The following is a 27,500-nucleotide window of genomic DNA, read 5'->3' on the forward strand; positions in this document are numbered from 1 at the left end:
AGTGAGAGAGAGTGAGTCAGTCAGTGAGAGAGAGTCAGTCAGTGAGAGAGAGAGTGAGTCAGTCAGTCAGTCAGAGAGAGAGTGAGTCAGTCAGTGAGAGAGTCAGTCAGTGAGAGAGAGAGTCAGTCAGTGAGAGAGAGTGAGTCAGTCAGTCAGTGAGAGAGAGTGAGTCAGTCAGTGAGAGAGAGAGTGAGTCAGTCAGTGAGAGAGAGAGTGAGTCAGTCAGTGAGAGAGAGTGAGTCAGTCAGTGAGAGAGAGTGAGTCAGTCAGTGAGAGAGAGTGAGTCAGTCAGTGAGAGAGAGTGAGTCAGTCAGTGAGAGAGAGAGAGTCAGTCAGTGAGAGAGAGAGAGTCAGTCAGTCAGTGAGAGAGAGAGAGTCAGTCAGTGAGAGAGAGTGAGTCAGTCAGTGAGAGAGAGTGAGTCAGTCAGTGAGAGAGAGTGAGTCAGTCAGTCAGTGAGAGAGAGTCAGTCAGTGAGAGAGAGTGAGTCAGTCAGTGAGAGAGAGTGAGTCAGTCAGTGAGAGAGAGTGAGTCAGTCAGTGAGAGAGAGTGAGTCAGTCAGTGAGAGAGAGTGAGTCAGTCAGTCAGTCAGTCAGAGAGTGAGTCAGTCAGTGAGAGAGTCAGTCAGTGAGAGAGAGAGTCAGTCAGTGAGAGAGAGTGAGTCAGTCAGTCAGTGAGAGAGTGAGTCAGTCAGTCAGTGAGAGAGTCAGTCAGTCAGTGAGAGAGAGTCAGTCAGTCAGTGAGAGAGAGTGAGTCAGTCAGAGAGTGAGTCAGTCAGAGAGTGAGTCAGTCAGAGAGTGAGTCAGTCAGAGAGTGAGTCAGTCAGAGAGTGAGTCAGTCAGAGAGTGAGTCAGTCAGAGAGTGAGTCAGTCAGAGAGTGAGTCAGTCAGAGAGTGAGTCAGTCAGAGAGTGAGTCAGTCAGTGAGAGAGAGTCAGTCAGTGAGAGAGAGTCAGTCAGTGAGAGAGAGTGAGTCAGTCAGTGAGAGAGAGTGAGTCAGTCAGTGAGAGAGAGTGAGTCAGTCAGTGAGAGAGAGTGAGTCAGTCAGTCAGTGAGAGAGAGTGAGTCAGTCAGTCAGTCAGAGAGAGAGTGAGTCAGTCAGTGAGAGAGTCAGTCAGTGAGAGAGAGAGTCAGTCAGTGAGAGAGTGAGTCAGTCAGTCAGTGAGAGAGTGAGTCAGTCAGTCAGTGAGAGAGTCAGTCAGTCAGTGAGAGAGAGTCAGTCAGTCAGTGAGAGAGAGTGAGTCAGTCAGTGAGAGAGAGTGAGTCAGTCAGTGAGAGAGAGTGAGTCAGTCAGTGAGAGAGTGAGTCAGTCAGTGAGAGAGTGAGTCAGTCAGTGAGAGAGTGAGTCAGTCAGTGAGAGAGTGAGTCAGTCAGTGAGAGAGTGAGTCAGTCAGTGAGAGAGTGAGTCAGTCAGTGAGAGAGTGAGTCAGTCAGTGAGAGAGTGAGTCAGTCAGTGAGAGAGTGAGTCAGTCAGTGAGAGAGTGAGTCAGTCAGTGAGAGTGAGTCAGTCAGTGAGAGTGAGTCAGTCAGTGAGAGTGAGTCAGTCAGTCCCTGAGAGAGTGAGTCAGTCAGTCCCTGAGAGAGTGAGTCAGTCAGTCCCTGAGAGAGTGAGTCAGTCAGTCCCTGAGAGAGTGAGTCAGTCACAGAGAGAGTGAGAGTGAGTCAGTCACAGAGAGAGTGAGAGTGAGTCAGTCACAGAGAGAGTGAGAGTGAGTCAGTCACAGAGAGAGTGAGAGTGAGTCAGTCACAGAGAGAGTGAGAGTGAGTCAGTCACAGAGAGAGTGAGAGTGAGAGAGAGTGAGTCAGTCACAGTGAGAGTGAGAGTGAGTGAGAGTGAGTCAGTCACAGAGAGAGTGAGAGTGAGTGAGAGTGAGTCAGTCACAGAGAGAGTGAGAGTGAGTGAGAGTGAGTCAGTCACAGAGAGAGAGTGAGAGTCAGTCACAGAGAGAGAGTGAGAGTCAGTCACAGAGAGAGAGTGAGAGTCAGTCACAGAGAGAGAGTGAGAGTCAGTCACAGAGAGAGAGTGAGAGTCAGTCACAGAGAGAGAGTGAGAGTCAGTCACAGAGAGAGAGTGAGAGTCAGTCACAGAGAGAGAGTGAGAGTCAGTCACAGAGAGAGAGTGAGAGTCAGTCACAGAGAGAGAGTGAGAGTCAGTCACAGAGAGAGAGTGAGAGTCAGTCACAGAGAGAGAGTGAGAGTCAGTCACAGAGAGAGAGTGAGAGTCAGTCACAGAGAGAGAGTGAGAGTCAGTCACAGAGAGAGAGTGAGAGTCAGTCACAGAGAGAGAGTGAGAGTCAGTCACAGAGAGAGAGTGAGAGTCAGTCACAGAGAGAGAGTGAGAGTCAGTCACAGAGAGAGAGTGAGAGTCAGTCACAGAGAGAGAGTGAGAGTCAGTCACAGAGAGAGAGTGAGAGTCAGTCACAGAGAGAGAGTGAGAGTCAGTCACAGAGAGAGAGTGAGAGTCAGTCACAGAGAGAGAGTGAGAGTCAGTCACAGAGAGAGAGTGAGTCAGTCACAGAGAGAGAGTGAGTCAGTCAGTGAGAGAGAGTGAGTCAGTCAGTGAGAGAGAGTGAGTCAGTCAGTGAGAGAGAGTGAGTCAGTCAGTGAGAGAGAGTGAGTCAGTCAGTGAGAGAGAGTGAGTCAGTCAGTCAGTGAGAGAGTGAGTCAGTCAGTCAGTGAGAGAGTGAGTCAGTCAGTCAGTGAGAGAGTGAGTCAGTCAGTCAGTGAGAGAGTGAGTCAGTCAGTCAGTGAGAGAGTGAGTCAGTCAGAGAGTGAGTCAGTGAGAGAGTGAGTCAGTGAGAGAGTGAGTCAGTGAGAGAGTGAGTCAGTGAGAGAGTGAGTCAGTGAGAGAGTGAGTCAGTCAGAGTGAGTCAGTCAGAGTGAGTCAGTCAGAGAGTGAGTCAGTCAGAGAGTGAGTCAGTCAGAGAGTGAGTCAGTCAGAGAGTGAGTCAGTCAGAGAGTGAGTCAGTCAGAGAGTGAGTCAGTCAGAGAGTGAGTCAGTCAGAGAGTGAGTCAGTCAGAGAGTGAGTCAGTCAGAGAGTGAGTCAGTCAGAGAGTGAGTCAGTCAGAGAGTGAGTCAGTCAGAGAGTGAGTCAGTCAGAGAGTGAGTCAGTCAGAGAGTGAGTCAGTCAGAGAGTGAGTCAGTCAGAGAGTGAGTCAGTCAGAGAGTGAGTCAGTCAGAGAGTGAGTCAGTCAGAGAGTGAGTCAGTCAGTGAGAGAGTGAGTCAGTCAGTGAGAGAGAGTCAGTCAGTGAGAGAGAGTGAGTCAGTCAGTGAGAGAGAGTGAGTCAGTCAGTGAGAGAGAGTGAGTCAGTCAGTGAGAGAGAGTGAGTCAGTCAGTGAGAGAGAGTGAGTCAGTCAGTCAGTCAGAGAGAGAGTGAGTCAGTCAGTGAGAGAGTCAGTCAGTGAGAGAGAGAGTCAGTCAGTCAGTGAGAGAGAGTGAGTCAGTCAGTGAGAGAGAGTGAGAGTCAGTCACAGAGAGAGAGTGAGAGTCAGTCACAGAGAGAGAGTGAGAGTCAGTCACAGAGAGAGAGTGAGAGTCAGTCACAGAGAGAGAGTGAGAGTCAGTCACAGAGAGAGAGTGAGAGTCAGTCACAGAGAGAGAGTGAGAGTCAGTCACAGAGAGAGAGTGAGAGTCAGTCACAGAGAGAGTGAGAGTCAGTCACAGAGAGAGAGTGAGTCAGTCAGAGAGTGAGTCAGTCAGAGAGTGAGTCAGTCAGAGAGTGAGTCAGTCAGTCAGTGAGAGAGAGTGAGTCAGTCAGTGAGAGAGAGTGAGTCAGTCAGTGAGAGAGTGAGTCAGTCAGTGAGAGAGTGAGTCAGTCAGTGAGAGAGTGAGTCAGTCAGTGAGAGAGTGAGTCAGTCAGTGAGAGAGTGAGTCAGTCAGTGAGAGAGTGAGTCAGTCAGTGAGAGAGTGAGTCAGTCAGTGAGAGAGTGAGTCAGTCAGTGAGAGAGTGAGTCAGTCAGTGAGAGAGTGAGTCAGTCAGTGAGAGAGTGAGTCAGTCAGTGAGAGAGTGAGTCAGTCAGTGAGAGAGTGAGTCAGTCAGTCAGTCAGAGAGAGAGTGAGTCAGTCAGTGAGAGAGAGTGAGTCAGTCAGTGAGAGAGAGTGAGTCAGTCAGTGAGAGAGAGTGAGTCAGTCAGTGAGAGAGAGTGAGTCAGTCAGTGAGAGAGAGTGAGTCAGTCAGTGAGAGAGAGTGAGTCAGTCAGTGAGAGAGAGTGAGTCAGTCAGTGAGAGAGAGTGAGTCAGTCAGTGAGAGAGAGTGAGTCAGTCAGTGAGAGAGAGAGTGAGTCAGTCAGTGAGAGAGAGTGAGTCAGTCAGTGAGAGAGAGTGAGTCAGTCAGTGAGAGAGAGTGAGTCAGTCAGTGAGAGAGAGTGAGTCAGTCAGTGAGAGAGAGTGAGTCAGTCAGTGAGAGAGAGTGAGTCAGTCAGTGAGAGAGAGTGAGTCAGTCAGTGAGAGAGAGTGAATCAGTCAGTGAGAGAGAGTGAATCAGTCAGTGAGAGAGAGTGAGTCAGTCAGAGAGAGAGAGTGAGTCAGTCAGAGAGAGAGAGTGAGTCAGTCAGTCAGTGAGAGAGTGAGTCAGTCAGTGAGAATCAGTCAGTGAGAGAGAGCCAGTCAGTGAGTGTGAGAGTCAGTCAGTCACAGAGAGACACAGTCACTGAGATAGTGAGTCAGTCACAGAGATAGAGAGAAACAATCACTGAGAGAGAGAGACAGTCAGTGAGAGATTGAGAGTCAGTCAGAGAGTGAGATTCAGTCAGTGAGTCAGTCAGTGAGAGTGAGAGTCAGTTAGTTAGTGAGAATCAGTAAGAGAATCAGCCAGTGATAATCAGTCAGTGAGAGAGTGAGTCAGTCAGTCAGTGAGAGAGTGAGTCAGTCAGTCAGTCAGTGAGAGAGTGAGTCAGTCAGTCAGTCAGTGAGAGAGTGAGTCAGTCAGTCAGTCAGTGAGAGAGTGAGTCAGTCAGTCAGTCAGTGAGAGAGTGAGTCAGTCAGTCAGTGAGAGAGTGAGTCAGTCAGTCAGTGAGAGAGTGAGTCAGTCAGTCAGTGAGAGAGTGAGTCAGTCAGTCAGTGAGAGAGTGAGTCAGTCAGTCAGTGAGAGAGTGAGTCAGTCAGTCAGTGAGAGAGTGAGTCAGTCAGTCAGAGAGTGAGTCAGTCAGTGAGAGAGTGAGTCAGTCAGTGAGAGAGTGAGTCAGTCAGTGAGAGAGTGAGTCAGTCAGTGAGAGAGTGAGTCAGTCAGTGAGAGAGTGAGTCAGTCAGTGAGAGAGTGAGTCAGTCAGTGAGAGAGTGAGTCAGTCAGTGAGAGAGTGAGTCAGTCAGTGAGAGAGTGAGTCAGTCAGTGAGAGAGTGAGTCAGTCAGTGAGAGAGTGAGTCAGTCAGTGAGAGAGTGAGTCAGTCAGTGAGAGAGTGAGTCAGTCAGTGAGAGAGTGAGTCAGTCAGTGAGAGAGTGAGTCAGTCAGTGAGAGAGTGAGTCAGTCAGTGAGAGAGTGAGTCAGTCAGTGAGAGAGTGAGTCAGTCAGTGAGAGAGTGAGTCAGTCAGTGAGAGAGTGAGTCAGTCAGTGAGAGAGTGAGTCAGTCAGTGAGAGAGTGAGTCAGTCAGTGAGAGAGTGAGTCAGTCAGTGAGAGAGTGAGTCAGTCAGTCAGTCAGAGAGAGAGTGAGTCAGTCAGTGAGAGAGAGTCAGTCAGTCAGTGAGAGAGAGTGAGTCAGTCAGTGAGAGAGAGTGAGTCAGTCAGTGAGAGAGAGTGAGTCAGTCAGTGAGAGAGAGTGAGTCAGTCAGTCAGTCAGAGAGAGAGTGAGTCAGTCAGTGAGAGAGTCAGTCAGTGAGAGAGAGAGTCAGTCAGTGAGAGAGAGTGAGTCAGTCAGTCAGTGAGAGAGTGAGTCAGTCAGTCAGTGAGAGAGAGTCAGTCAGTCAGTGAGAGAGAGTGAGTCAGTCAGTGAGAGAGAGTGAGTCAGTCAGTGAGAGAGAGTGAGTCAGTCAGTGAGAGAGAGTGAGTCAGTCAGTGAGAGAGTGAGTCAGTCAGTGAGAGAGTGAGTCAGTCAGTGAGAGAGTGAGTCAGTCAGTGAGAGAGTGAGTCAGTCAGTGAGAGAGTGAGTCAGTCAGTGAGAGAGTGAGTCAGTCAGTGAGAGAGTGAGTCAGTCAGTGAGAGAGTGAGTCAGTCAGTGAGAGTGAGTCAGTCAGTGAGAGAGAGAGAGAGAGAGTCAGCCAGTGAGAGAGAGAGTGAGTCAGTCAGTCAGTGAGAGAGAGAGAGAGTGAGTCAGTCAGTGAGAGAGTCAGTCAGTGAGAGAGAGAGTCAGTCAGTGAGAGAGAGAGAGAGTCAGTCAGTGAGAGAGAGAGAGTCAGTCAGTGAGAGAGAGTGAGTCAGTCAGTGAGAGAGAGTGAGTGAGTCAGTCAGTGAGAGAGAGTGAGTGAGTCAGTCAGTCAGTGAGAGAGAGTGAGTCAGTCAGTGAGAGAGAGTGAGTCAGTCAGTGAGAGAGAGTGAGTCAGTCAGTGAGAGAGAGTGAGTCAGTCAGTGAGAGAGAGTGAGTCAGTCAGTGAGAGAGAGTGAGTCAGTCAGTCAGTGAGAGAGAGTGAGTCAGTCAGTCAGTGAGAGAGAGTGAGTCAGTCAGTCAGTGAGAGAGAGTGAGTCAGTCAGTGAGAGAGAGTGAGTCAGTCAGTGAGAGAGAGTGAGTCAGTCAGTGAGAGAGTGAGTCAGTCAGTGAGAGAGTGAGTCAGTCAGTGAGAGAGTGAGTCAGTCAGTGAGAGAGTGAGTCAGTCAGTGAGAGAGTGAGTCAGTCAGTGAGAGAGTGAGTCAGTCAGTGAGAGAGTGAGTCAGTCAGTGAGAGAGTGAGTGAGTCAGTCAGTGAGAGTGAGTCAGTCAGTCACAGAGAGAGTGAGTCAGTCACAGAGAGAGTGAGAGTGAGTCAGTCACAGAGAGAGTGAGAGTGAGTCAGTCACAGAGAGAGTGAGAGTGAGTCAGTCACAGAGAGAGTGAGAGTGAGTCAGTCACAGAGAGAGTGAGAGTGAGTCAGTCACAGAGAGAGTGAGAGTGAGTCAGTCACAGAGAGAGTGAGAGTGAGTCAGTCACAGAGAGAGTGAGAGTGAGTCAGTCACAGAGAGAGTGAGAGTGAGTCAGTCACAGAGAGAGTGAGAGTGAGTCAGTCACAGAGAGAGTGAGAGTGAGTCAGTCACAGAGAGAGTGAGAGTGAGTCAGTCAGAGAGTGAGAGTGAGTGAGTGAGAGTGAGTCAGTCAGTCAGTGAGAGAGTGAGTCAGTCAGTCAGTGAGAGAGTGAGTCAGTCAGTGAGAGAGTGAGTCAGTCAGTGAGTCAGTCAGTCAGTGAGAGAGAGTGAGTCAGTCAGTCAGAGAGAGTGAGTCAGTCAGTCAGTGAGAGAGTGAGTCAGTCAGTGAGAGTGAGTCAGTCAGTGAGAGAGTGAGTCAGTCAGTGAGAGAGTGAGTGTGAGTCAGTCAGTGAGAGAGTGAGTGTGAGTCAGTCAGTGAGAGAGTGAGTGTGAGTCAGTCAGTGAGAGAGTGAGTGTGAGTCAGTCAGTGAGAGAGTGAGTGTGAGTCAGTCAGTGAGAGAGTGAGTGTGAGTCAGTCAGTGAGAGAGTGAGTGTGAGTCAGTCAGTGAGAGAGTGAGTGTGAGTCAGTCAGTGAGAGAGAGAGAGAGTCAGTCAGTGAGAGAGAGAGAGAGTCAGTCAGTGAGAGAGAGAGAGTCAGTCAGTGAGAGAGAGAGTGAGTCAGTCAGTCAGTGAGAGAGAGAGTGAGTCAGTCAGTGAGAGAGAGAGTGAGTCAGTCAGTGAGAGAGTGAGTCAGTCAGTGAGAGAGTGAGTCAGTCAGTGAGAGAGTCAGTCAGTGAGAGAGAGAGTCAGTCAGTGAGAGAGAGAGTCAGTCAGTGAGAGAGAGAGTCAGTCAGTGAGAGAGAGTGAGTCAGTCAGTCAGTGAGAGAGAGTCAGTCAGTCAGTGAGAGAGAGTGAGTCAGTCAGTGAGAGAGAGTGAGTCAGTCAGTGAGAGAGAGTGAGTCAGTCAGTGAGAGAGAGTGAGTCAGTCAGTGAGAGAGAGTGAGTCAGTCAGTGAGAGAGAGTGAGTCAGTCAGTGAGAGAGAGTGAGTCAGTCAGTGAGAGAGAGTGAGTCAGTCAGTGAGAGAGAGTGAGTCAGTCAGTGAGAGAGAGTGAGTCAGTCAGTGAGAGAGAGTGAGTCAGTCAGTGAGAGAGAGTGAGTCAGTCAGTGAGAGAGAGTGAGTCAGTCAGTGAGAGAGAGTGAGTCAGTCAGTGAGAGAGAGTGAGTCAGTCAGTGAGAGAGAGTGAGTCAGTCAGTCAGTGAGAGAGAGTGAGTCAGTCAGTGAGAGAGAGAGAGTCAGTCAGTGAGAGAGAGTGAGTCAGTCAGTGAGAGAGAGTGAGTCAGTCAGTGAGAGAGAGTGAGTCAGTCAGTGAGAGAGAGTGAGTCAGTCAGTGAGAGAGAGTGAGTCAGTCAGTGAGAGAGAGTGAGTCAGTCAGTGAGAGAGAGTGAGTCAGTCAGTGAGAGAGAGTGAGTCAGTCAGTGAGAGAGAGTGAGTCAGTCAGTGACAGAGTGAGTCAGTCAGTGAGAGAGTGAGTCAGTCAGTGAGAGAGTGAGTCAGTCAGTGAGAGAGTGAGTCAGTCAGTGAGAGAGTGAGTCAGTCAGTGAGAGAGTGAGTCAGTCAGTGAGAGAGTGAGTCAGTCAGTGAGAGAGTGAGTCAGTCAGTGAGAGAGTGAGTCAGTCAGTGAGAGAGTGAGTCAGTCAGTCAGTGAGAGAGTGAGTCAGTCAGTCCCTGAGAGAGTGAGTCAGTCAGTCCCTGAGAGAGTGAGTCAGTCAGTCCCTGAGAGAGTGAGTCAGTCAGTCCCTGAGAGAGTGAGTCAGTCAGTCCCTGAGAGAGTGAGTCAGTCAGTCCCTGAGAGAGTGAGTCAGTCAGTCCCTGAGAGAGTGAGTCAGTCAGTCCCTGAGAGAGTGAGTCAGTCAGTCCCTGAGAGAGTGAGTCAGTCACAGAGAGAGTGAGAGTGAGTCAGTCACAGAGAGAGTGAGAGTGAGTCAGTCACAGAGAGAGTGAGAGTGAGTCAGTCACAGAGAGAGTGAGAGTGAGTCAGTCACAGAGAGAGTGAGAGTGAGTCAGTCACAGAGAGAGTGAGAGTGAGTCAGTCACAGAGAGAGTGAGAGTGAGTCAGTCACAGAGAGAGTGAGAGTGAGTCAGTCACAGAGAGAGTGAGAGTGAGTCAGTCACAGAGAGAGTGAGAGTGAGTCAGTCACAGAGAGAGTGAGAGTGAGTGAGAGTGAGTCAGTCAGAGAGAGTGAGAGTGAGAGAGAGTGAGTCAGTCACGGTGAGAGTGAGAGTGAGTGAGAGTGAGTCAGTCACAGAGAGAGTGAGAGTGAGTGAGAGTGAGTCAGTCACAGAGAGTGAGAGTGAGTGAGAGTGAGTCAGTCACAGAGAGAGAGTGAGAGTCAGTCACAGAGAGAGAGTGAGAGTCAGTCACAGAGAGAGAGTGAGAGTCAGTCACAGAGAGAGAGTGAGAGTCAGTCACAGAGAGAGAGTGAGAGTCAGTCACAGAGAGAGAGTGAGAGTCAGTCACAGAGAGAGAGTGAGAGTCAGTCACAGAGAGAGAGTGAGAGTCAGTCACAGAGAGAGAGTGAGAGTCAGTCACAGAGAGAGAGTGAGAGTCAGTCACAGAGAGAGAGTGAGAGTCAGTCACAGAGAGAGAGTGAGAGTCAGTCACAGAGAGAGAGTGAGAGTCAGTCACAGAGAGAGAGTGAGAGTCAGTCACAGAGAGAGTGAGAGTCAGTCACAGAGAGAGTGAGAGTCAGTCACAGAGAGAGAGTGAGAGTCAGTCACAGAGAGAGAGTGAGTCAGTCAGTGAGAGAGAGTGAGTCAGTCAGTGAGAGAGAGTGAGTCAGTCAGTGAGAGAGAGTGAGTCAGTCAGTGAGAGAGAGAGTGAGTCAGTCAGTGAGAGAGAGAGTGAGTCAGTCAGTCAGTGAGAGAGAGTGAGTCAGTCAGTCAGTGAGAGAGAGTGAGTCAGTCAGTGAGAGAGAGTGAGTCAGTCAGTGAGAGAGAGTGAGTCAGTCAGTGAGAGAGAGTGAGTCAGTCAGTGAGAGAGAGTGAGTCAGTCAGTGAGAGAGAGTGAGTCAGTCAGTGAGAGAGAGTGAGTCAGTCAGTGAGAGAGTGAGTCAGTCAGTGAGAGAGAGTGAATCAGTCAGTGAGAGAGAGTGAGTCAGTCAGAGAGAGAGAGTGAGTCAGTCAGAGAGAGAGAGTGAGTCAGTCAGTCAGTGAGAGAGTGAGTCAGTCAGTGAGAATCAGTCAGTGAGAGAGAGCCAGTCAGTGAGTGTGAGAGTCAGTCAGTCACAGAGAGACACAGTCACTGAGATAGTGAGTCAGTCACAGAGATAGAGAGAAACAATCACTGAGAGAGAGAGACAGTCAGTGAGAGATTGAGAGTCAGTCAGAGAGTGAGATTCAGTCAGTGAGTCAGTCAGTGAGAGTGAGAGTCAGTTAGTTAGTGAGAATCAGTAAGAGAATCAGCCAGTGATAATCAGTCAGTGAGAGAGTGAGTCAGTCAGTCAGTCAGTGAGAGAGTGAGTCAGTCAGTCAGTCAGTGAGAGAGTGAGTGAGTCAGTCAGTCAGTGAGAGAGTGAGTGAGTCAGTCAGTCAGTGAGAGAGTGAGTCAGTCAGTCAGTCAGTGAGAGAGTGAGTCAGTCAGTCAGTGAGAGAGTGAGTCAGTCAGTCAGTGAGAGAGTGAGTCAGTCAGTCAGTGAGAGAGTGAGTCAGTCAGTCAGTCAGTGAGAGAGTGAGTCAGTCAGTGAGAGAGTGAGTCAGTCAGTGAGAGAGAGTCAGTCAGTGAGAGAGTGAGTCAGTCAGTGAGAGAGTGAGTCAGTCAGTGAGAGAGTGAGTCAGTCAGAGAGAGAGTGAGTCAGTCAGTGAGAGAGTGAGTCAGTCAGTGAGAGAGTGAGTCAGTCAGTGAGAGAGTGAGTCAGTCAGTGAGAGAGTGAGTCAGTCAGTGAGAGAGTGAGTCAGTCAGTGAGAGAGTGAGTCAGTCAGTGAGAGAGTGAGTCAGTCAGTGAGAGAGTGAGTCAGTCAGTGAGTGAGTCAGTCAGTGAGAGAGAGAGTCAGTCAGTCAGAGAGTGAGTCAGTCACAGAGAGAGAGAGAGAGACAATCACTGAGAGAGAGACACTCACTGAGAGAGAGAGTGAGATTCAGTCAGTGAGTCAGTCAGTGAGAGAGAGTCAGTCAGTCAGTGAGAGAGAGTCAGTCAGAGAGTGAGTCAGTCATTCAGTCAGAGATCGTAAGTCAGTCAGTGAGAGAGAGCGAGTCAGTCAGTGAGAGAGCGCGAGTCAGTCAGTGAGAGAGAGCGCGAGTCAATCAGTGAGAGAGAGCGCGAGTCAATCAGTGAGAGAGAGCGCGAGTCAGTCAGTGAGAGAGAGCGCGAGTCAGTCAGTGAGAGAGAGCGCGAGTCAGTCAGTGAGAGAGAGCGCGAGTCAGTCAGTGAGAGAGAGCGCGAGTCAGTCAGTGAGAGAGAGCGCGAGTCAGTCAGTGAGAGAGAGCGCGAGTCAGTCAGTCAGAGAATCAGCCAGTGCGAATCAGTCAGTGAGAGAAAGCCAGTCAGTCAGTAAGAGAGCCAGTCATTGAGAGTGAGAGTGAGCCAGTCATTGAGAGTGAGAGTGAGTCAGTCACAGAGAGAGAGAGACAATCACTGAGAGAGAGAGACAGTCAGTCACAGAGAGAGAGAGTGAGATTCAGTCAGTGAGTCAGTCAGAGAGAGTGAGATTCAGTCAGTGAGTCAGTCAGAGAGAGTGAGATTCAGTCAGTGAGTCAGTCAGTGAGTGAGAGTCAGTAAGAGTGATAATCAGTCAGTGAGTGAGTCAGTCAGTGAGAGAGTGAGTCAGTCAGTCAGTGAGAGAGTGAGTCAGTCAGTCAGTGAGAGAGTGAGTCAGTCAGTCAGTGAGAGAGAGAGTGAGTCAGTCAGTCAGTGAGAGAGAGAGTGAGTCAGTCAGTCAGTCAGTCAGTGAGAGAGAGAGAGTGAGTCAGTCAGTCAGTGAGAGAGAGAGAGTGAGTCAGTCAGTCAGTGAGAGAGAGAGTCAGTCAGTCAGTGAGAGAGAGAGTCAGTCAGTCAGTGAGAGAGTGAGTCAGTCAGTCAGTGAGAGAGTGAGTCAGTCAGTCAGTGAGAGAGTGAGTCAGTCAGTCAGTGAGAGAGTGAGTCAGTCAGTCAGTGAGAGAGTGAGTCAGTCAGTCAGTGAGAGAGTGAGTCAGTCAGTCAGTGAGAGAGTGAGTCAGTCAGTCAGTGAGAGAGTGAGTCAGTCAGTCAGTGAGAGAGTGAGTCAGTCAGTCAGTGAGAGAGTGAGTCAGTCAGTCAGTGAGAGAGTGAGTCAGTCAGTCAGTGAGAGAGTGAGTCAGTCAGTCAGTGAGAGAGTGAGTCAGTCAGTCAGTGAGAGAGTGAGCCTGTCAGTGAGTGAGAGAGCCTGTCAGTGAGTGAGAGAGCCTGTCAGTGAGTGAGAGAGCCTGTCAGTGAGTGAGAGAGCCTGTCAGTGAGTGAGAGAGCCTGTCAGTGAGTGAGAGAGCCTGTCAGTGAGTGAGAGAGCCTGTCAGTGAGTGAGAGAGCCTGTCAGTGAGTGAGAGAGCCTGTCAGTGAGTGAGAGAGCCTGTCAGTGAGTGAGAGAGCCTGTCAGTGAGTGAGAGAGCCTGTCAGTGAGTGAGAGAGCCTGTCAGTGAGTGAGAGAGCCTGTCAGTGAGTGAGAGAGCCTGTCAGTGAGTGAGAGAGCCTGTCAGTGAGTGAGAGAGCCTGTCAGTGAGTGAGAGAGCCTGTCAGTGAGTGAGAGAGCCTGTCAGTGAGAGAGCCAGTCATGCATGAATGAGAGAGAGCCGATCAAGAATAAGAGAGAGCCAGTCATGAATGAGAGAGAGCCAGTCATGCATGAATGAGAGAGCCAGTCATGCATGAATGAGAGAGAGCCAGTCATGCATGAATGAGAGAGAGCCAGTCATGCATGAATGAGAGAGCCAGTCATGCATGAATGAGAGAGCCAGTCATGCATGAATGAGAGAGCCAGTCATGCATGAATGAGAGAGAGCCAGTCATGCATGAATGAGAGAGAGCCAGTCATGAATGAGAGAGAGCCAGTCATGCATGAATGAGAGAGCCAGTCATGCATGAATGAGAGAGAGCCAGTCATGCATGAATGAGAGAGAGCCAGTCATGCATGAATGAGAGAGCCAGTCATGCATGAATGAGAGAGAGCCAGTCATGCATGAATGAGAGAGAGCCAGTCATGCATGAATGAGAGAGAGCCAGTCATGCATGAATGTGAGAGAGCCAGTCATGCATGAATGAGAGCCAGTCATGCATGAATGAGAGAGCCAGTCATGCATGAATGAGAGAGAGCCAGTCATGCATGAATGAGAGAGAGCCAGTCATGCATGAATGAGAGAGCCAGTCATGCATGCATGAATGAGAGAGCCAGTCATGCATGAATGTGAGAGAGCCAGTCATGCATGAATGAGAGAGAGCCAGTCATGCATGAATGAGAGAGAGCCAGTCATGCATGAATAAGAGAGAGCCAGTCATGCATGAATGAGAGAGAGCCAGTCATGCATGAATGAGAGAGAGCCAGTTATGCATGAATGAGAGAGAGCCAGTTATGCATGAATGAGAGAGAGCCAATCATAAATGAGAGCCAGTCCGTGAGTGAGAGTCAGTGAGTGAGAGAGTCAGTCAGTGTGTGAGAGAGAGAGAGAGTGGGAGAGTCAGTCAGTGAGACAATGGGAGAGTCAGTCAGTGAGAGAGTGGCATAGTCTGTTAGTTAGAGTCTATCAGTGAGACTGTCGGTGAGTGAGTCAGTCAGTGAGAGAGTCAGTTAGTGGGAGAGTGTCAGTGAGAGTACGCTAGTCAGCCTGTCAGTGAGAGTGAGTGGGAGAGCCAGTCAGTGAGAGAGAGTGGGGGAGTGAGAGTGAGTCAGTGAGAGAGTCAGTGTGAGTGAGTCAGTGAGAGTGTGAGTGAGAGTGTGAGTGAGAGAGTGTGAGTGAGTGAGAGAGTGTCAGTGAGTGTGAGAGAGAGAGTTTGTGAGAGTGTCAGTGAGTGTGATAGTCAGTGAGAGTGTGATAGGCAGTGAGAGTGAGTCAGCCAATAATGCAAGGCATTTGCGGGTAAGGGTGAGTACTCTAAAGCTCAACTTTCATTGTGACAATGGTTCAAATATAAAACCCATACATGTTTGCAGAGTTTAACGATTTGTGGCTAATGCTCTGAGGATACTACATTGTTATAAGCAAATAAATACATGCAGAACAAATAAAAAACAATCATAGTGAAGACTTGAATCCACATGTTCTCAAAACCTGTAAATTCCCATCTTTCAAAAGAGCACAAGCAGGAGCTGTTTTAAAGCACTCATGCTTGTGCTAGTCATTGCTACTTTAAATTAATCGATTTCATTTTAAAGTAATAGAGAGACATCGGGTAAGGATTACAACGCACCTGAGAAAACACGTTAAACTCTTATCAAGCCCGGGAGTGGTGCGTGCATGCTCGCAGTCTTCACTTTTTCTAGCACTGCACTCGTGCTTGTGGCGTGCCGCTGCGCGCTCCCGAAAGGTGGATGCCGCCACAAGCATGAGTGCAGTGCTTGAAAAAGTGAAGCCTGCGCGCATGCACGCACCACATGTGGATACCCTGTCTAGAAAAAATCAGAATGGGCTATGTGTTGGACACAGTCACCAGGTTTTTCAGACTACGAGTTGGAGACAGTCGCAAGAATTCTAGTCACAGCATCTTGAAATATGTTCTTTCAATGAATACAATGTAATTACCTGCAACTCACTGATCTTACTTACGGTCAACAATGTAGGATTTATGTCACCCACCCAGAAAAATATCCAAGCTGCAGAGCAGGTGAGAAAGTTTTACTGAATGTCTAGGGGAATGTGTTCATTCTAATTTTTCACATTACTGGTGGAACCTATCAACCATTGCTTGAGATCTGCTTACTTAAGATTTTCTCTCACCCTAAGAAAGCTAAATAGACCCATACATTCTCAGAATTGACCTTTGTATGGGCAAATCACCTTGTTGTCTTGTCCTGGAAAACCATTAGTGGTCCTAGATATGCTGACTGGAAATCTGATGTAGTGAGGAAAACAATGTACTATCTTGAGATAACAGGTTTAGGAGTTGGGTGTGTGAATGCTGCAATGGTCCGATACACATTACTTGTTCAGCTAGCCAGGAATGAGAATGACAGGATTGCAATGAAAACAAATTAAATCAGAACGACAGTGCACAAATGCAATTTATGAGGATGCGTGGTAGTATAGGGGGTGGTGGTTCCAAAGACAGTACAGATTGGTCCACAATGCTGAACTATATACTGATGGCCAAGAGCAAGCCGACAGAGGTGGGTATGTGTCCAATATGAAGGTTTTGTTTAAGATCAAGACTGTAAAACTTTCATACTGATGTTTATACAACATATGTAGCCTCTACTTAAGCCGATCATGTGACAGAGAGGGCCAATGGTGGATGATTAACCTTTAAATGAGTACTATATAAATAATGGCTGTGGGGTGGAGGGAACAAGCTGAAGTGGGATTACTTATTGTGTATTATGCTGGAACTACAAATGTATTGTTTTATTTAATGAAAATGTAATAGCCACTATGACACAGGATAAACAAAAAGGCAATCATACCGGATTGTGTGGCACCAGTGGTCTGCATGTCATTAAAGCTTTCCGTTTCATCAACATCATTTGAGCTTGTTCTTCTGTCATATGAGAAACCTGTGCCTGCTGACGCTGTTGCTGCTGTTGCTGAAGGTAAGCCAACATGGCTGCCTTGTTAGGAGCCTGACCTGAATTTCCGGGCCCACAATCTGCCTTGTAGTGGGTGAGGGGTTTGGTATTGCCATAGTCCAGCATTGAGTTTGGTCCAGCTACAGCATTTGAGTTCAAAGTGTTAGGCTGATGGGGTAGCATGCCAACATGGTTCTGCTGAAGGTAGTTCCCACTGGCCCTTGGGGAGCTCTTGTTTGCCATGTTAGGCATAATGAGTTTCTGGTTATTGAAGTCCTGCTGGTAAACCAAAGGGCTCGAGGGCTTCTCCATGCTGTATGTGACACCAAGTGGGCTCCGAGATGGGCCGGGCTGCTGCCAGTTGGGCACTGCATTGGACTGGTGAACCTGCTGTGCCTGCTGTTGATTTTGAATCAACTGGTCTCTTTTCTGCTTGGCCGCAATCTGTTGAAGCTGATGTGCTGAAGACATCTCTTTGGCAGTTCCAGTCACCTGTCCAGACAGCATCACACTAGTTAACGGCCGCTGGACATTTTGAGTCTGCTTAGGCACCTGCATCAAGGATTGGTTAGCATTTTCAGTCACTACTGGGTTAGATGCCTGAAACATTGCCTGGGAGCCACCAAGAACTGGGGACGTCCTGCTAGCAGGCACAGATGTAGAACCAATAAAGCTAGGCCCAGAGGAGGTGGATCTAACTTGAGGGGACCCAATTTGCTCTTGCTCAAAGGCTGATGGAGAAAACTCAGTCTTGATATGAATGTCTTGTGCCAGCGGAGCTTGTGGAGCCAAAGTTGAAGCTTCTGGGTCCTTTTTCCCCCCAAAGTCTTCATTAAATAGATCTTTCATATCCTCATCAGGCACAGACCTGTTGAGCTCATCAATAAGCTCCTTCCACTCCTGTTCATTTAGGTTTAGGTCAGGCATCAGGTTGTTCTGTGACATTGAACTTCCAGTGCCTGAAAGCATGCATGGAAGATCATCCACTGGTTCTTGCTTAAGGTCTTTACTCAGGATGTGGAAAGCATCCTCCATGTCACTACTTCCGTTCAGCTGGAGGTTAGAATCAGTAAGACACTTCTTGTTGATTCCATCCACTCCCATTGAATGATTACCATTAAGCTGCAACCCATCGCCAGTAGGTGGTTTGTTGTCGAGCGAGTGCATAGGGGACACTGGAAGCATGCCGTTGGAGGAGCCACCACTGCCACCGAGACCATCTTCAAGGCGTAACTTTTTAGACACTGAAAACAAGTCTCCATACCCATTAGACTGGTCTCCATTCTGGGGGGAGGAAGTGTTGTCCCGTTTTCTTTTCACAGTCTCATGAAGCTGCTGCAAGACAAAATATAAAACATGGATTAGATCTACTAATACTAATAATTAAACATCTACTAATACTAATAATTAAACCTCTCTTAAAAGATACCAGTTCGTATTTATGCACATACTACAGACTCTGGAAAGCTATACAGATTGGTGTATAATAGTGGATAAAAACATGCTCAAACAAACAGAATAACTTATATATGGGCTTGCGTGGGCAACCTATTTAGCTTGTGAAGTGTAAATCTTCTTTTACTAGAAATTTAGGTGGCACCCATGTTCATTCATGAGATGATCGCTTCAAACGACTACACTAAGGAAACTTCCTGACAAATGTTCTATGACAGCAATAAACAAAAGCAGAACACAAGGTTTAGATTTAAAAAAAGTTACTTTTACAAGGGCAACATCACCACAAATCAAATCAAGGAATTGATTCACACTCTTACCAGTGAGCTAAATTCCAAGGCCACATGACAAGCAGAGTGCTGATGGATTTATTGCGGCTATCAGATTAGCCAAGGTACCCACAGCAGATACAAGTCAAGCAAAAAAGTAAGCGAAATTCTGAGAACACAATTTCTTCAATGTAGAGACCAAAATACACACAATGTAGTAAGTGCATCAATCTGTAATACAGGTCTACCTTTATACTGTTCCATCCACTGAGATGATGACACTTTAACGCCAACTCACCATTTTTATTATTAGGACAGGTTTGAAGGTCCTAAACACTCCACAATGAACAATCCACTGGGACTAAGACGCTGGAGTCTTGAGTCCTACTCACACACTACTGCTATTCCTCTTGCATACACCCCTAAAGCCCAGAACTGATCTAGTAAAGAGCAGCACTCTCAGGAAGCACTTGTGAAGCCCATATGTGGCCCAGGTTTAGCCAACTAGCAAGCTTTAAAAGAAAGAACGAACGTGGATAGATCAGACATATAGGACAAAAATCTCTTGGAACTAAAGGCAGTGAAATCAGCTCTGAATTACCAAGGCGCTGAAAGTCCGGTAGGCAGACACTTCCCAGATAAGCCAGGTCTTGAGAGGCCAGTCTCTCCACCAGTGAAACCCTTCCCATAGACCTTCAGGGGTGTGTGCAAAAAAGGCAGACGCTTAGGTTTCAAGGCATTGCACTTAGGGTCTCCACAGATGGTGTTAAGCCCTTATTCGAGTGCTCCTGGTATACAAGCAACTTGCCATTTTATAGTCTGGTAGTTTAGGGTATGTCAGGTATGGGGAAGAATCAGACACACTCCACTACCACCATTGCCTGAGCCATAACCACCACTGCTCCCTACCACCTGTCATCACAGCCAGAGGTAATGGATAATCTATCATGTACTGGCAGTGTCTAGAGCCTGATCTAAACCAAGTTACTAAATAGGGTAGGAAAGTTCAGTTCTAGCTAACTTATTTCTCACAATTACTTCTTCCTTGTCTCCACTTCTCATAGCCCCTCTTCCTTCTGTTCACACAAAAGAGCTTTCGACAATACTAAACTCACAAGATTTATAAAAGCAACCAAGTACAACCTCATGTTCACTAATTCCCTAATCCGTGCAACGTTTTTTCAGTCACCTCCTTCTGCCTCCTGGTCCCCTCCTTCTGCCTTTTGGAACTCCTCCACCCTCCTAATCCCTGCTTTCACCCTCTTAGCCCCCATAAGCGCTCAGAACCAGTCCATGGATGAAATAACATGCATACAAATAAATTACACTACTTCATCCTCAAGCCCACCGTCATCCCTGGACATGGATTGCCATAAACTCAGTCTCTAAAGACACGCCAACAACTAAACAGTGACTAACTATCCAGTGTATTAAGATTTCACAGTTATCATTTAAAACTATTACCATCAGCACTAGCCCTTTGGGTAGGTCCCCCTGCATAGTTTCTCAGTCTTCCTCTTGGTCTCCTAAGCTCATGGTAATGGGTCATATGCCAGTGCATGTGTCCGCTTGTGTCACTGTTGGGAGCCAGAGGAAGATAGGATAATGGAGATCAGCGAGGGAGGCCAGGAGGTGACAAATGAGGCGCTCTACCTGCCTGATCATTAAGAGGGTCCACAATACCAATGGGATATTCTTCCTGTCCTCATGCCAGTTTATACTGCAGTTGCAATATTAGCGTTTTTTTCATTCCTGATGCAGGTAAATTCATTTTCCTAATGTTATTGTATTTCCTGCCAGGTTCTTTCAATAGTCCTGTGCTAAGGCCAGTGAGTTGACTACCCTAATAATCATATGTTCCTGTATTCTATAAGGTGGTGCAGCAGTATACATTTCCAGTATCGATGCATCTCGTTGTGCTGAACTCATTTATCCATGTCCAATGCTAGCAAAGTTTTTAGACACTACTGGGCTCAATGTACGCAGAGTCCAGCCCTGAACGCTGATGGGCATTATCGAAATATCAGGGTGCACGATGGGAAGATGGGTCTTGCAGATTTACACAAATATTTGAGCTTCCCAGCACGTGGCAGTCAACAACTAGGTATTAACCCCCAACCCAGATGCACCTGTTCCAAAAACTGAACAGCACGCCATAGAGAATAAGATGACCTGTGAGGATCCACAAACAGCCAGAACCCACATGCAGGCATCCAGAGCTGCCACACATGAAGGAAAAAGAAAGCTATTATAATGAGACAACTCCTTCAAAGGAACAACTTTATCCTGAAGAATCTTAGTCAGTGCTGGGATTCCTTGGTTGATATACCATGGACATTTTCAAAGTAGGTGATATCTGGGGCACAACAGAGCTGAAGAGTATCTTAGAGAAGAGAATACGTATGTTAGGCATTTAAATACACACAACGAATAGTTTTTTACCTGTCGGTGTAGTTTTGCAGCTTGAAGATCTTTCTGGATTCACTATGCTGTGCATTATTCCGCGGTCTGGTGGTTGGGTCCGGAATCGTAGTCTTTCTTTTGTCTTTTTTTTTTGTAGCCCAGGTGGGCGTCGACGTCCCACCATTTGGTGTACTTCTCGTGACGTCGGCATGCTTCCTGCGGAAGTCCCACCTTGGGGCGCCATCTTCGGGTTCTTTTTTCCTTTTTTTATAAACCCTAGGCGTTCTTTAGTATTTTCCTTTTTCAACGTATCCACTTTCAGTATTCTTTTGTTCTTTTACTCTGTCCTTCCACCTTCCTCTCCTGCCTCATCGTTCTGGCGGAGGTGGGTGGGTTCGCTAGTCAATCCAGAAAGATCTTCAAGCTGCAAAACTACGCCGACAGGTAAGAAACTATTCGTTTTGCAGCGTGAATCTTTCTGGATTCACTATGCTGTGCATAGACTTTGTAGCGGTTTGTCATCTTTGTGGCGGCTGGGTGGAAGATGAGCGTTGGTCGTTGAATATATGTTGGAGCACCCTTTGCCCTACTTGTGCTTCCTTGTTCAATTGTATATCCACGCAGTAGTGCTTAGTGAACGTATGCACTGAAGCCCATGTTGCCGCCAGGCATATGTCTTGAATGGGTGTGTTTGCCAGAAAGGCAATCGTTGCTCCCTTCTTTCTTGTGGAGTGGGCCCGTGCCCCCTCCGTTAGCTCTTGCCCTGCCCGTTTGTGGCAGAATTGTATCGTTAGTGCGATCCATCGCGCGATGGTGCTTTTCTTTACTGGTCTACCCAGGAAGCTGGTTGCGAAGGACACATAAAACTGCTTGGTTTTCCTGTGCTCCTTTGTTCTCTCGATGTAGTGCATCACCGCTCTTCTAGCGTCTAGAGTGTGTAGTGCCCTCTCTGCGCTTGTGACTGGGTTTTGAAAGAAACTAGGTATTTGTATAGTTTGGTTCATATGGAATGCTGACACGACCTTAGGCATGAAGTGTGGGTCAGTCCTCATTACGACTCGGTCCTTGTGTATTTGGATGTAGGGCTCTTGCAGCGTTAACGCTTGCAGTTCGCTCACTCTGCGCAGCGAGGTTTTTGCTACCAGAAAGGCTGTTTTCTTTGTCAGCATTTGCAGTGAGGCCTTGTGGATGGGCTCAAAGGTCGCCTTCATAAAGGTCCGTGCGTGCGTTACAACCACTAGATCCTCCCAACTTCCGTTTGCTTGTGACCATTGCTGTTGCAGCCATTCCTGGAATGGTCTCATGTGTAGGCGCACATTGGGAACTAGGTGAATGCATGACGCCATCATTCCCATGATCTTGCTCGCTGTTCTCACTGTCAGAGCTCGCCCCTTCTGGTAGAGGCGCGTCTCCTTCAGCAGGGCTAGTGTCCTTTTCTCGCTGGGCATCACCGTTCTCTTTACGGTGTTGATCTGCGCCCCCAGGAAGCTCTTCACTTGTGCTAGTTCCATTGATGATTTCCCCCAGTGTATTGAGAAACCCAGCTTTGTTAGTGTTCTTGTGACACGCTGTGCGTGTTCCTCGCATTTTTCGCGTGAACTTGCCTTTATTAGCCAGTCGTCGAGGTAAGGATACACGTGAATCCCTTACCTCCGCAGGTACGCTGCTACTGCTGCAAGGCATTTGGTGAAAACCCTTGGTGCGGACTTTAGACCGAATGCAAAGGTTGTGAATGGGTAGTGATCCTTGTTGATGGTGAACCTTAACAGTTTCTTGTGCTGCCTGTTCATTGGGATGTGCAGGTAGGCATCTTTGAGATCCACGGTGGACATGAAGTCTACGTCTCTCATTTGTGGGAGTAATTCTTGTAGGGATGTCATTTAGAATTTTTGTGTCCTTACGTACTTGTTTAGGAATCGTAGATCCAGGATGGGTCTTAGTGTTTCGTCCACTTTTGGTACCAGGAAGTCGTTTGAGTACACTCCCATGTCCTTTTCTTTGAAGGTTACTGGTTCTATGGCCTCCTTTTGGAGTAGCTGTAGTGCTTCCTCTAAGAGTTGTGCTAGCTCTTGTCCTGAGTGTTCCCTTCTCTTTGGTTTTTTGTTTGGAGGTCTCCTTTCCAACTCTATGCAGTACCCGTACTGTATGATGTTGAGTATCCATTTGTCTGTTTTTTTTCTCCATTCTTGGAGGAAAAATCGGAGTCTGTCGCCCACCGGTGTTGCATGCTCGTAGGCGTTTGGTTTGTGTAACCCTCTTTTGTTGGTTCCTTTGTGCTCTACCCTTGGAGGGATGTTGTGGGTGACCACTCTCCTCCGTGCGAAGTCACTTTGAGGCAGGTTGGTCTCCCTCCTCTTCTTCTTTGGCCTAGTCCGTTTCCCCTACTGAAAAGGGCTGGCCCAGAGGCTGGTACTGCCAGTTCGGTTTCTGCTGCCCCTGTTGCCCGTGACCCTCGCCTTGCTGGCCTTGCTGGAATGTTTGATGTGACGTTCCTGGCTGGTTTCCTCCCCTTCCGTAAGGTCTCCGTGTCGGGGTACCTCTTCTCATCCCTCTGAATTGCAGGGCCCCCATGGACCTCGCCGTCTCATTCTCTTTTATGAGTTGGGTGAGTTTCTCATCGACTGGTGCCCCGAACAAAGTTTCTCCATTGAAAGGGGTGTTCAGGATGTTGTTCTGTACCTCTTGCTGGAATCCTGAAATTCTGTGCCAGGCCTGTCTCCTTTCAGTGATTCCTATTGCCACCAGTCTGCTTGATGTCTCAGCCCCGTCCAACGCTGTTTTAAGGCATGAATTTGCTATATTCTTCCCCTCTTCCACTAGATGCGAAGCTCTTTGTTGGTATTGCTCGGGGAGATGCTTGATTAGGTCTCCCATTTCGTCCCAATGTTGGTACTGGTGCCTGTTCAGTAGTGCATTGGAGTTCGCCATGCGCCAGTGCATTGCGGCATTTCGCTCTATTTTTCTGCCAGTGAGGTCCATCCTTCTGCTCTCCTTGTCAGGAGGTGGTCCAGAGGTTGCCGGATAATTGGCCCTTTTTCTGGCTGTAGATGAGATAATGGAGTCTACTGTGACAGATCCCTTGATGTATGAAGGGTCCTGAGAGGAATGTTTATATTTTTCCTCTGTTCTGGGTGTGATGGATCTGCATGTTGCAGGGGTCCTTGAACGCTTCCTTCCCCTGGTTCATGACACTGAAGCATGGGGAGGAACTGGCTCCTAGTTTGGATGGGGAGCAGTGTCTCAAGTAAAAAGTCCGCTTTCGGTTTTTCCTCCTCTAGTTTCACACCAAAAGCTGCAGCCGTGCTCTTTACGACCATGTTGTAAGCCCCAATATCATCTGGCGGCGAAGGCCTCGAAGGATAAGTCTCCACGGGCTCTTCTGGATTTTCGGCGTTGAGGTCCTGCCATTCCAGGTCTTGCGTCATCGACTCCGAGCCGTAGTTCGATTGCTGTTCCTCCTCTTCTTCTCCCTCAAAGTAGAGATCATCTTCCTCTTCTTCGGGAGTTTGACTGCTCTTCGGCGTCGAACTCGTCCTGCTCTTCGACCTCGACGATAACCGTCGGCGGTTTCGTTGGGATTGTGAATTTCTTCATCTTCTCGTCGAACTCCTTCTTCCTTTGAAGGGTGCTCTCTATCTCCGCCTCGAGCCTTCTCTTTTTCTTCTCCATTTCGGAGGCATGTTCGGCGTCGAGCGCTGGCCTTTTCGACGGAGCTTGCGTCAACGCGACCTTGTCCTTCGTCGTCGAACGCCCAATCTCGTGGGCCTGTTTCGACGAACTTTGTTTTTCGGCGGCCTTCGGCACCTGGGAGTCCTTTTCGAAGGATCCGCTGGCCCTTTCGTCCTTGGACCACTCGCGGTCGTCAAACTTTTTGGCGCCGGTGTTCCTTTCGAGGACTTAGACTCTGGTTTTCGAGAGTCAGTCTCTGTTTTTCAGGGCCCTTTCGGGGTTTTTGTGCTCGACGTCTCTCCTACCTTGTCAGACGTCTTCTTATCGGTCTCTGCGACCGTGAAGTCATCAGGTCCCTCGGCGACGTTGTCTTCATCGTCGGTGGAGAGGCCCAGGTCGTACAGAGACGGGGCCTTACCCTTGCCTTCCATGTTGTAGTTGGCTCTCCTCTGCCTCTCTCTCACCCCGAGTGTCTTCGGTGTGAAGACGGAGCAGGCGTTGCAGTCTTTGCTCTCGTGGTCGACTGGCAGGCAAAGGTTGCAGACCGGATGTTGGTCCTTCTGTGTGTTTTTGTGGTGGCAGTTACGGCAGAATTTAAAAGGTGTTTTGTCCATTCCTGCGCTCAGTGTCCCTGAGTGCGCATTCTCCGTTGGACGTCGAAGATCTCGAAGTTCTCCTCCTTCTTCGTCGTCCCGGCTCGATGTTCTTCCTGTCTGTAGTCTCTTTTAATTTTCCTTAGATGAAAACTCGTGCTCTTCTTTCTTCGTTTAAAAACTCTGGAGCTTCTTGGTGACGATCCAGACCCAACGGCGGAAAAAAGAACGTGAAGATGGCGCCCCAAGGTGGGACTTCCGCAGGAAGCATGCCGACGTCACGAGAAGTACACCAAATGGTGCGACATCGACGCCCACCTGGGCTACAAAACAAAAAAAAAAGACAAAAGAAAGACTACGATTCCCGACCCAGCCACCAGACCGCGGCATAATGCACAGCATAGTGAATCCAGAAAGATTCATGCTGCAAAACTGAGACATCATGTGCCGTTATAAAACAATCTGAAGTATAAATAAGTCGAAAACGACATCTCTCTACCAAAACTACCATCCTTTCCCCCCCCCCCTTTGTTTGTTTTATTAGCCTATATATGTAGTACCTTTTCCTTGTCATTCTGTATTTTGTTGGAAACAATGTTTTGTGCTAGTAATGTCTATCGTACATTGTTCTTATCGCTTTTCTTGTACATATTGTCAGATGTTTTACTGAATAAACATAAAATGATTTAAACTAATTTTTGTCCGTAGTGAGAGTACACGGTCTCAATTAACTAGGATTTTGACATTGTTTCATAATTCTATTATCCAGTTTTACTGCCTAGATATGTTATTTTGTTCTTGAACCGTTATAAAACAATGCAATATATTCAGGAACATTCCACCCTAGAAAACAGAGGGCTGATGGATCCTTTACAACAGAAGATGTCATGAACAATCAATCAATTACCCTAATGGTTTTAAGTCAGTAAAAACGAAATTGGTAAGGGAAGTTGGTGTGCAGACTGGAAGACTGCGAAGTGGGATTGAAGAAAAGTGGCCAAAAGAGCAAGTTTCAAACTAGTGCAGCTCGCATTATTGCATCAAACGGACTATATTCGGACCCAACAAAAGTTTTAGACTCATACAGTCGGACCTATCGCTGAGAGGCTGTGACTTGAGGGGGAACTATTTTCACACATAGTGGGAGTGTCCAGTAATGTGGGCGTTCTGGTGCAAGGTGGAAGACTGCCTTCTGGTGATGCTAAAAACTCATATTGAACCGGTTTATAAAATTATGCTGCTGCGGATCAGGAATGACCATCCACCACTGGCATACAGCAAACCTGTTTGCAATACTAGCATAGTAGTGGTCAGGCAGGATATCACAAGGATATGGGCAAGGAGATTTTCTCCCAAATTCCGAGACTGCTGTATTCATATGAATTGGTGTATGGCTGCTGAAAGGGTCTAAATAAGACTAGAGAATGCCCATGCAAATTTACAAAAATGTGGGGCAAATGGACTGAATTCCAGAGTCTTTCATGAGGTAATGAAAATACTTGAGGAACAAGAGGCAGCTGATCTCCAAGTATGTAAGCAGAGATGGCTTTGGGTCCCAATCTACATACTTTTCCATGATTGCCAACCCAACAGATGCAGACGTGTGAAATTATAATATGGATTACAATATTATGCTTGTCATATTGATTTGATCCATTATTCTGAGTAGCTCCATGGTAATATGCTCAACATCTAATTGAGTTACTGATATCATCATTAAAAGTGGAAAACAAAAGGTTTCTGAAAAACGGGATAAAGTGATATCTACTGGGTTCATTTTTTCTTTAACTACATAATTTACATATTGCATGCGAACTACAGCCCTGACTTACTACAAGCAGGGAAACCAAGACCGTGGGACACAGACAAGGGTGTCACAACGTGTATCGCATTAAATTCAGAAAAGAATGCAATAAAATGGTTCTCTTCCTTTAGAAAGGGAGAGTGCGTCACATTCAATTAGTGGAGTTTGCTAGAGTTTACAAAAAATCCAGCAGGGAGACGACCCTAGTGCACTACATGTTGTATACCAATAAGCGTTGACAAAGCCTAAAGGTTTGGATTTTGTAAAGGATATGCACTGATGACACATCATCCATCCCTTAGATCACACAAATGTCCAGAGAGCAATACAGACATTCATAATAATGCAGCACACACAAACACACCTTCAGGACAATCAAGCACTGCACTGACACTAGCTGAAAGGCACATGGGCACTCAAACGAAGCCACTCATAGGAGATGTAGTTCCTGCAAACACAGACCTACAGGTAGTCCGAGAAGGCACACGTAAACATATACAATCCCATAAAACACACATGCAGCTGGCATAACATGTATACATAGGACAGCCAGGGTTCAAGGCGGATGGACCAATGGATGCAGGCTTTATGTATGCCTTGCCCTAATGCGCAGCACATAAAAAGATTGAGGAAACCATGGAGAATAAATGTCAACTCAAAACATCAATGAAGAGGGAAAGAGAAGCGGCGATCAATTTGGCTTCCAATGGTTAGTACAAAAATCAAAAGAGGGTGGGGGGGGGGGGAAATGGACCACTTGTCCTGTATAACCAGGGTCTTAATTAGCCTGGGTACCATCGTTGTAAAAAAAAAAAAAAAAAAAAAACTCATACGTACACAGGCGAGCGGCGGTATATCTTGGTTCTCCGCCTCAGTGTACCGTAGCAGCATGATCATAGGGTCTTGTCCTTTGTCAGTATGCTGACCTCTGCATGGAGGAAGACCATACGGAGGTTTGTCAGTAGTGGCCAGGAATAAAAAAAAAAGAGGGTGTGCTCGTGCTCAGATGTGTGAAGTAAAATTCCCTCGCTTCTCATAGGTCTTATTCCTGAGATTATGATGTGGGAAATTAAAAACGCAGTCGTGCGTATATAGACCCAGTTACTGGTCTATCGCACTGGTGTTGGTCAACATGTTTCAGCCTAGTGGGACCTCTAGAGGCTTTTGTCAGGACCGGAGTATGTTTAAGAGCACATCGTGGCTCTTAATATAGGAGGGGCGTGTACTCACCACCCTTGAAGTCTGAGGTCAGATCTGCAGCATCTGTACCTGGAAGGAAAAGCGTTTACATAATCACGTATTAGTTTCAAAACTGCTTGAAAACAGGTGGTTCTATGCTGAGACATTAACATTTCGAAAAACCTCAGACTCCATATTAGGGCTGGGACAGAAAAGCGTAACTTTGGTGCATCAAGTGAAGTTAGACTAGAGTAGGTTTGTGGAGGAAAGTAGGCGAGTAATGCAGTGACATTTCAGAGGGACAAGTGGGTAATGCTTGCATAATCTGCTGAGCCGCATCATCGATTCAAGAGTTACATAGGTCGCTTCCTAGATCAAGCG

The 27,500-nt window shown here is 47.7% G+C and overlaps 1 protein-coding gene across 1 annotated transcript in view; it reads right to left on the reverse strand.

The window, feature by feature from the left end:
• Positions 1-27,500, reverse strand: part of MAML1 (mastermind like transcriptional coactivator 1) — a 191,306-nt gene that overhangs the window by 101,332 nt on the left and 62,474 nt on the right. The window contains exon 2 of the mRNA XM_085617759.1: positions 15,646-17,082. Within this exon, the coding sequence (XP_085473885.1) occupies positions 15,646-17,082 (1,437 nt within the window). The remainder of the gene's footprint in view (positions 1-15,645; positions 17,083-27,500) is intronic.

The sequence above is a fragment of the Triturus cristatus genome, chromosome 7 (assembly GCF_964204655.1).
Source record: "Triturus cristatus chromosome 7, aTriCri1.1, whole genome shotgun sequence".
Lineage (NCBI taxonomy): Eukaryota > Metazoa > Chordata > Amphibia > Caudata > Salamandridae > Triturus > Triturus cristatus.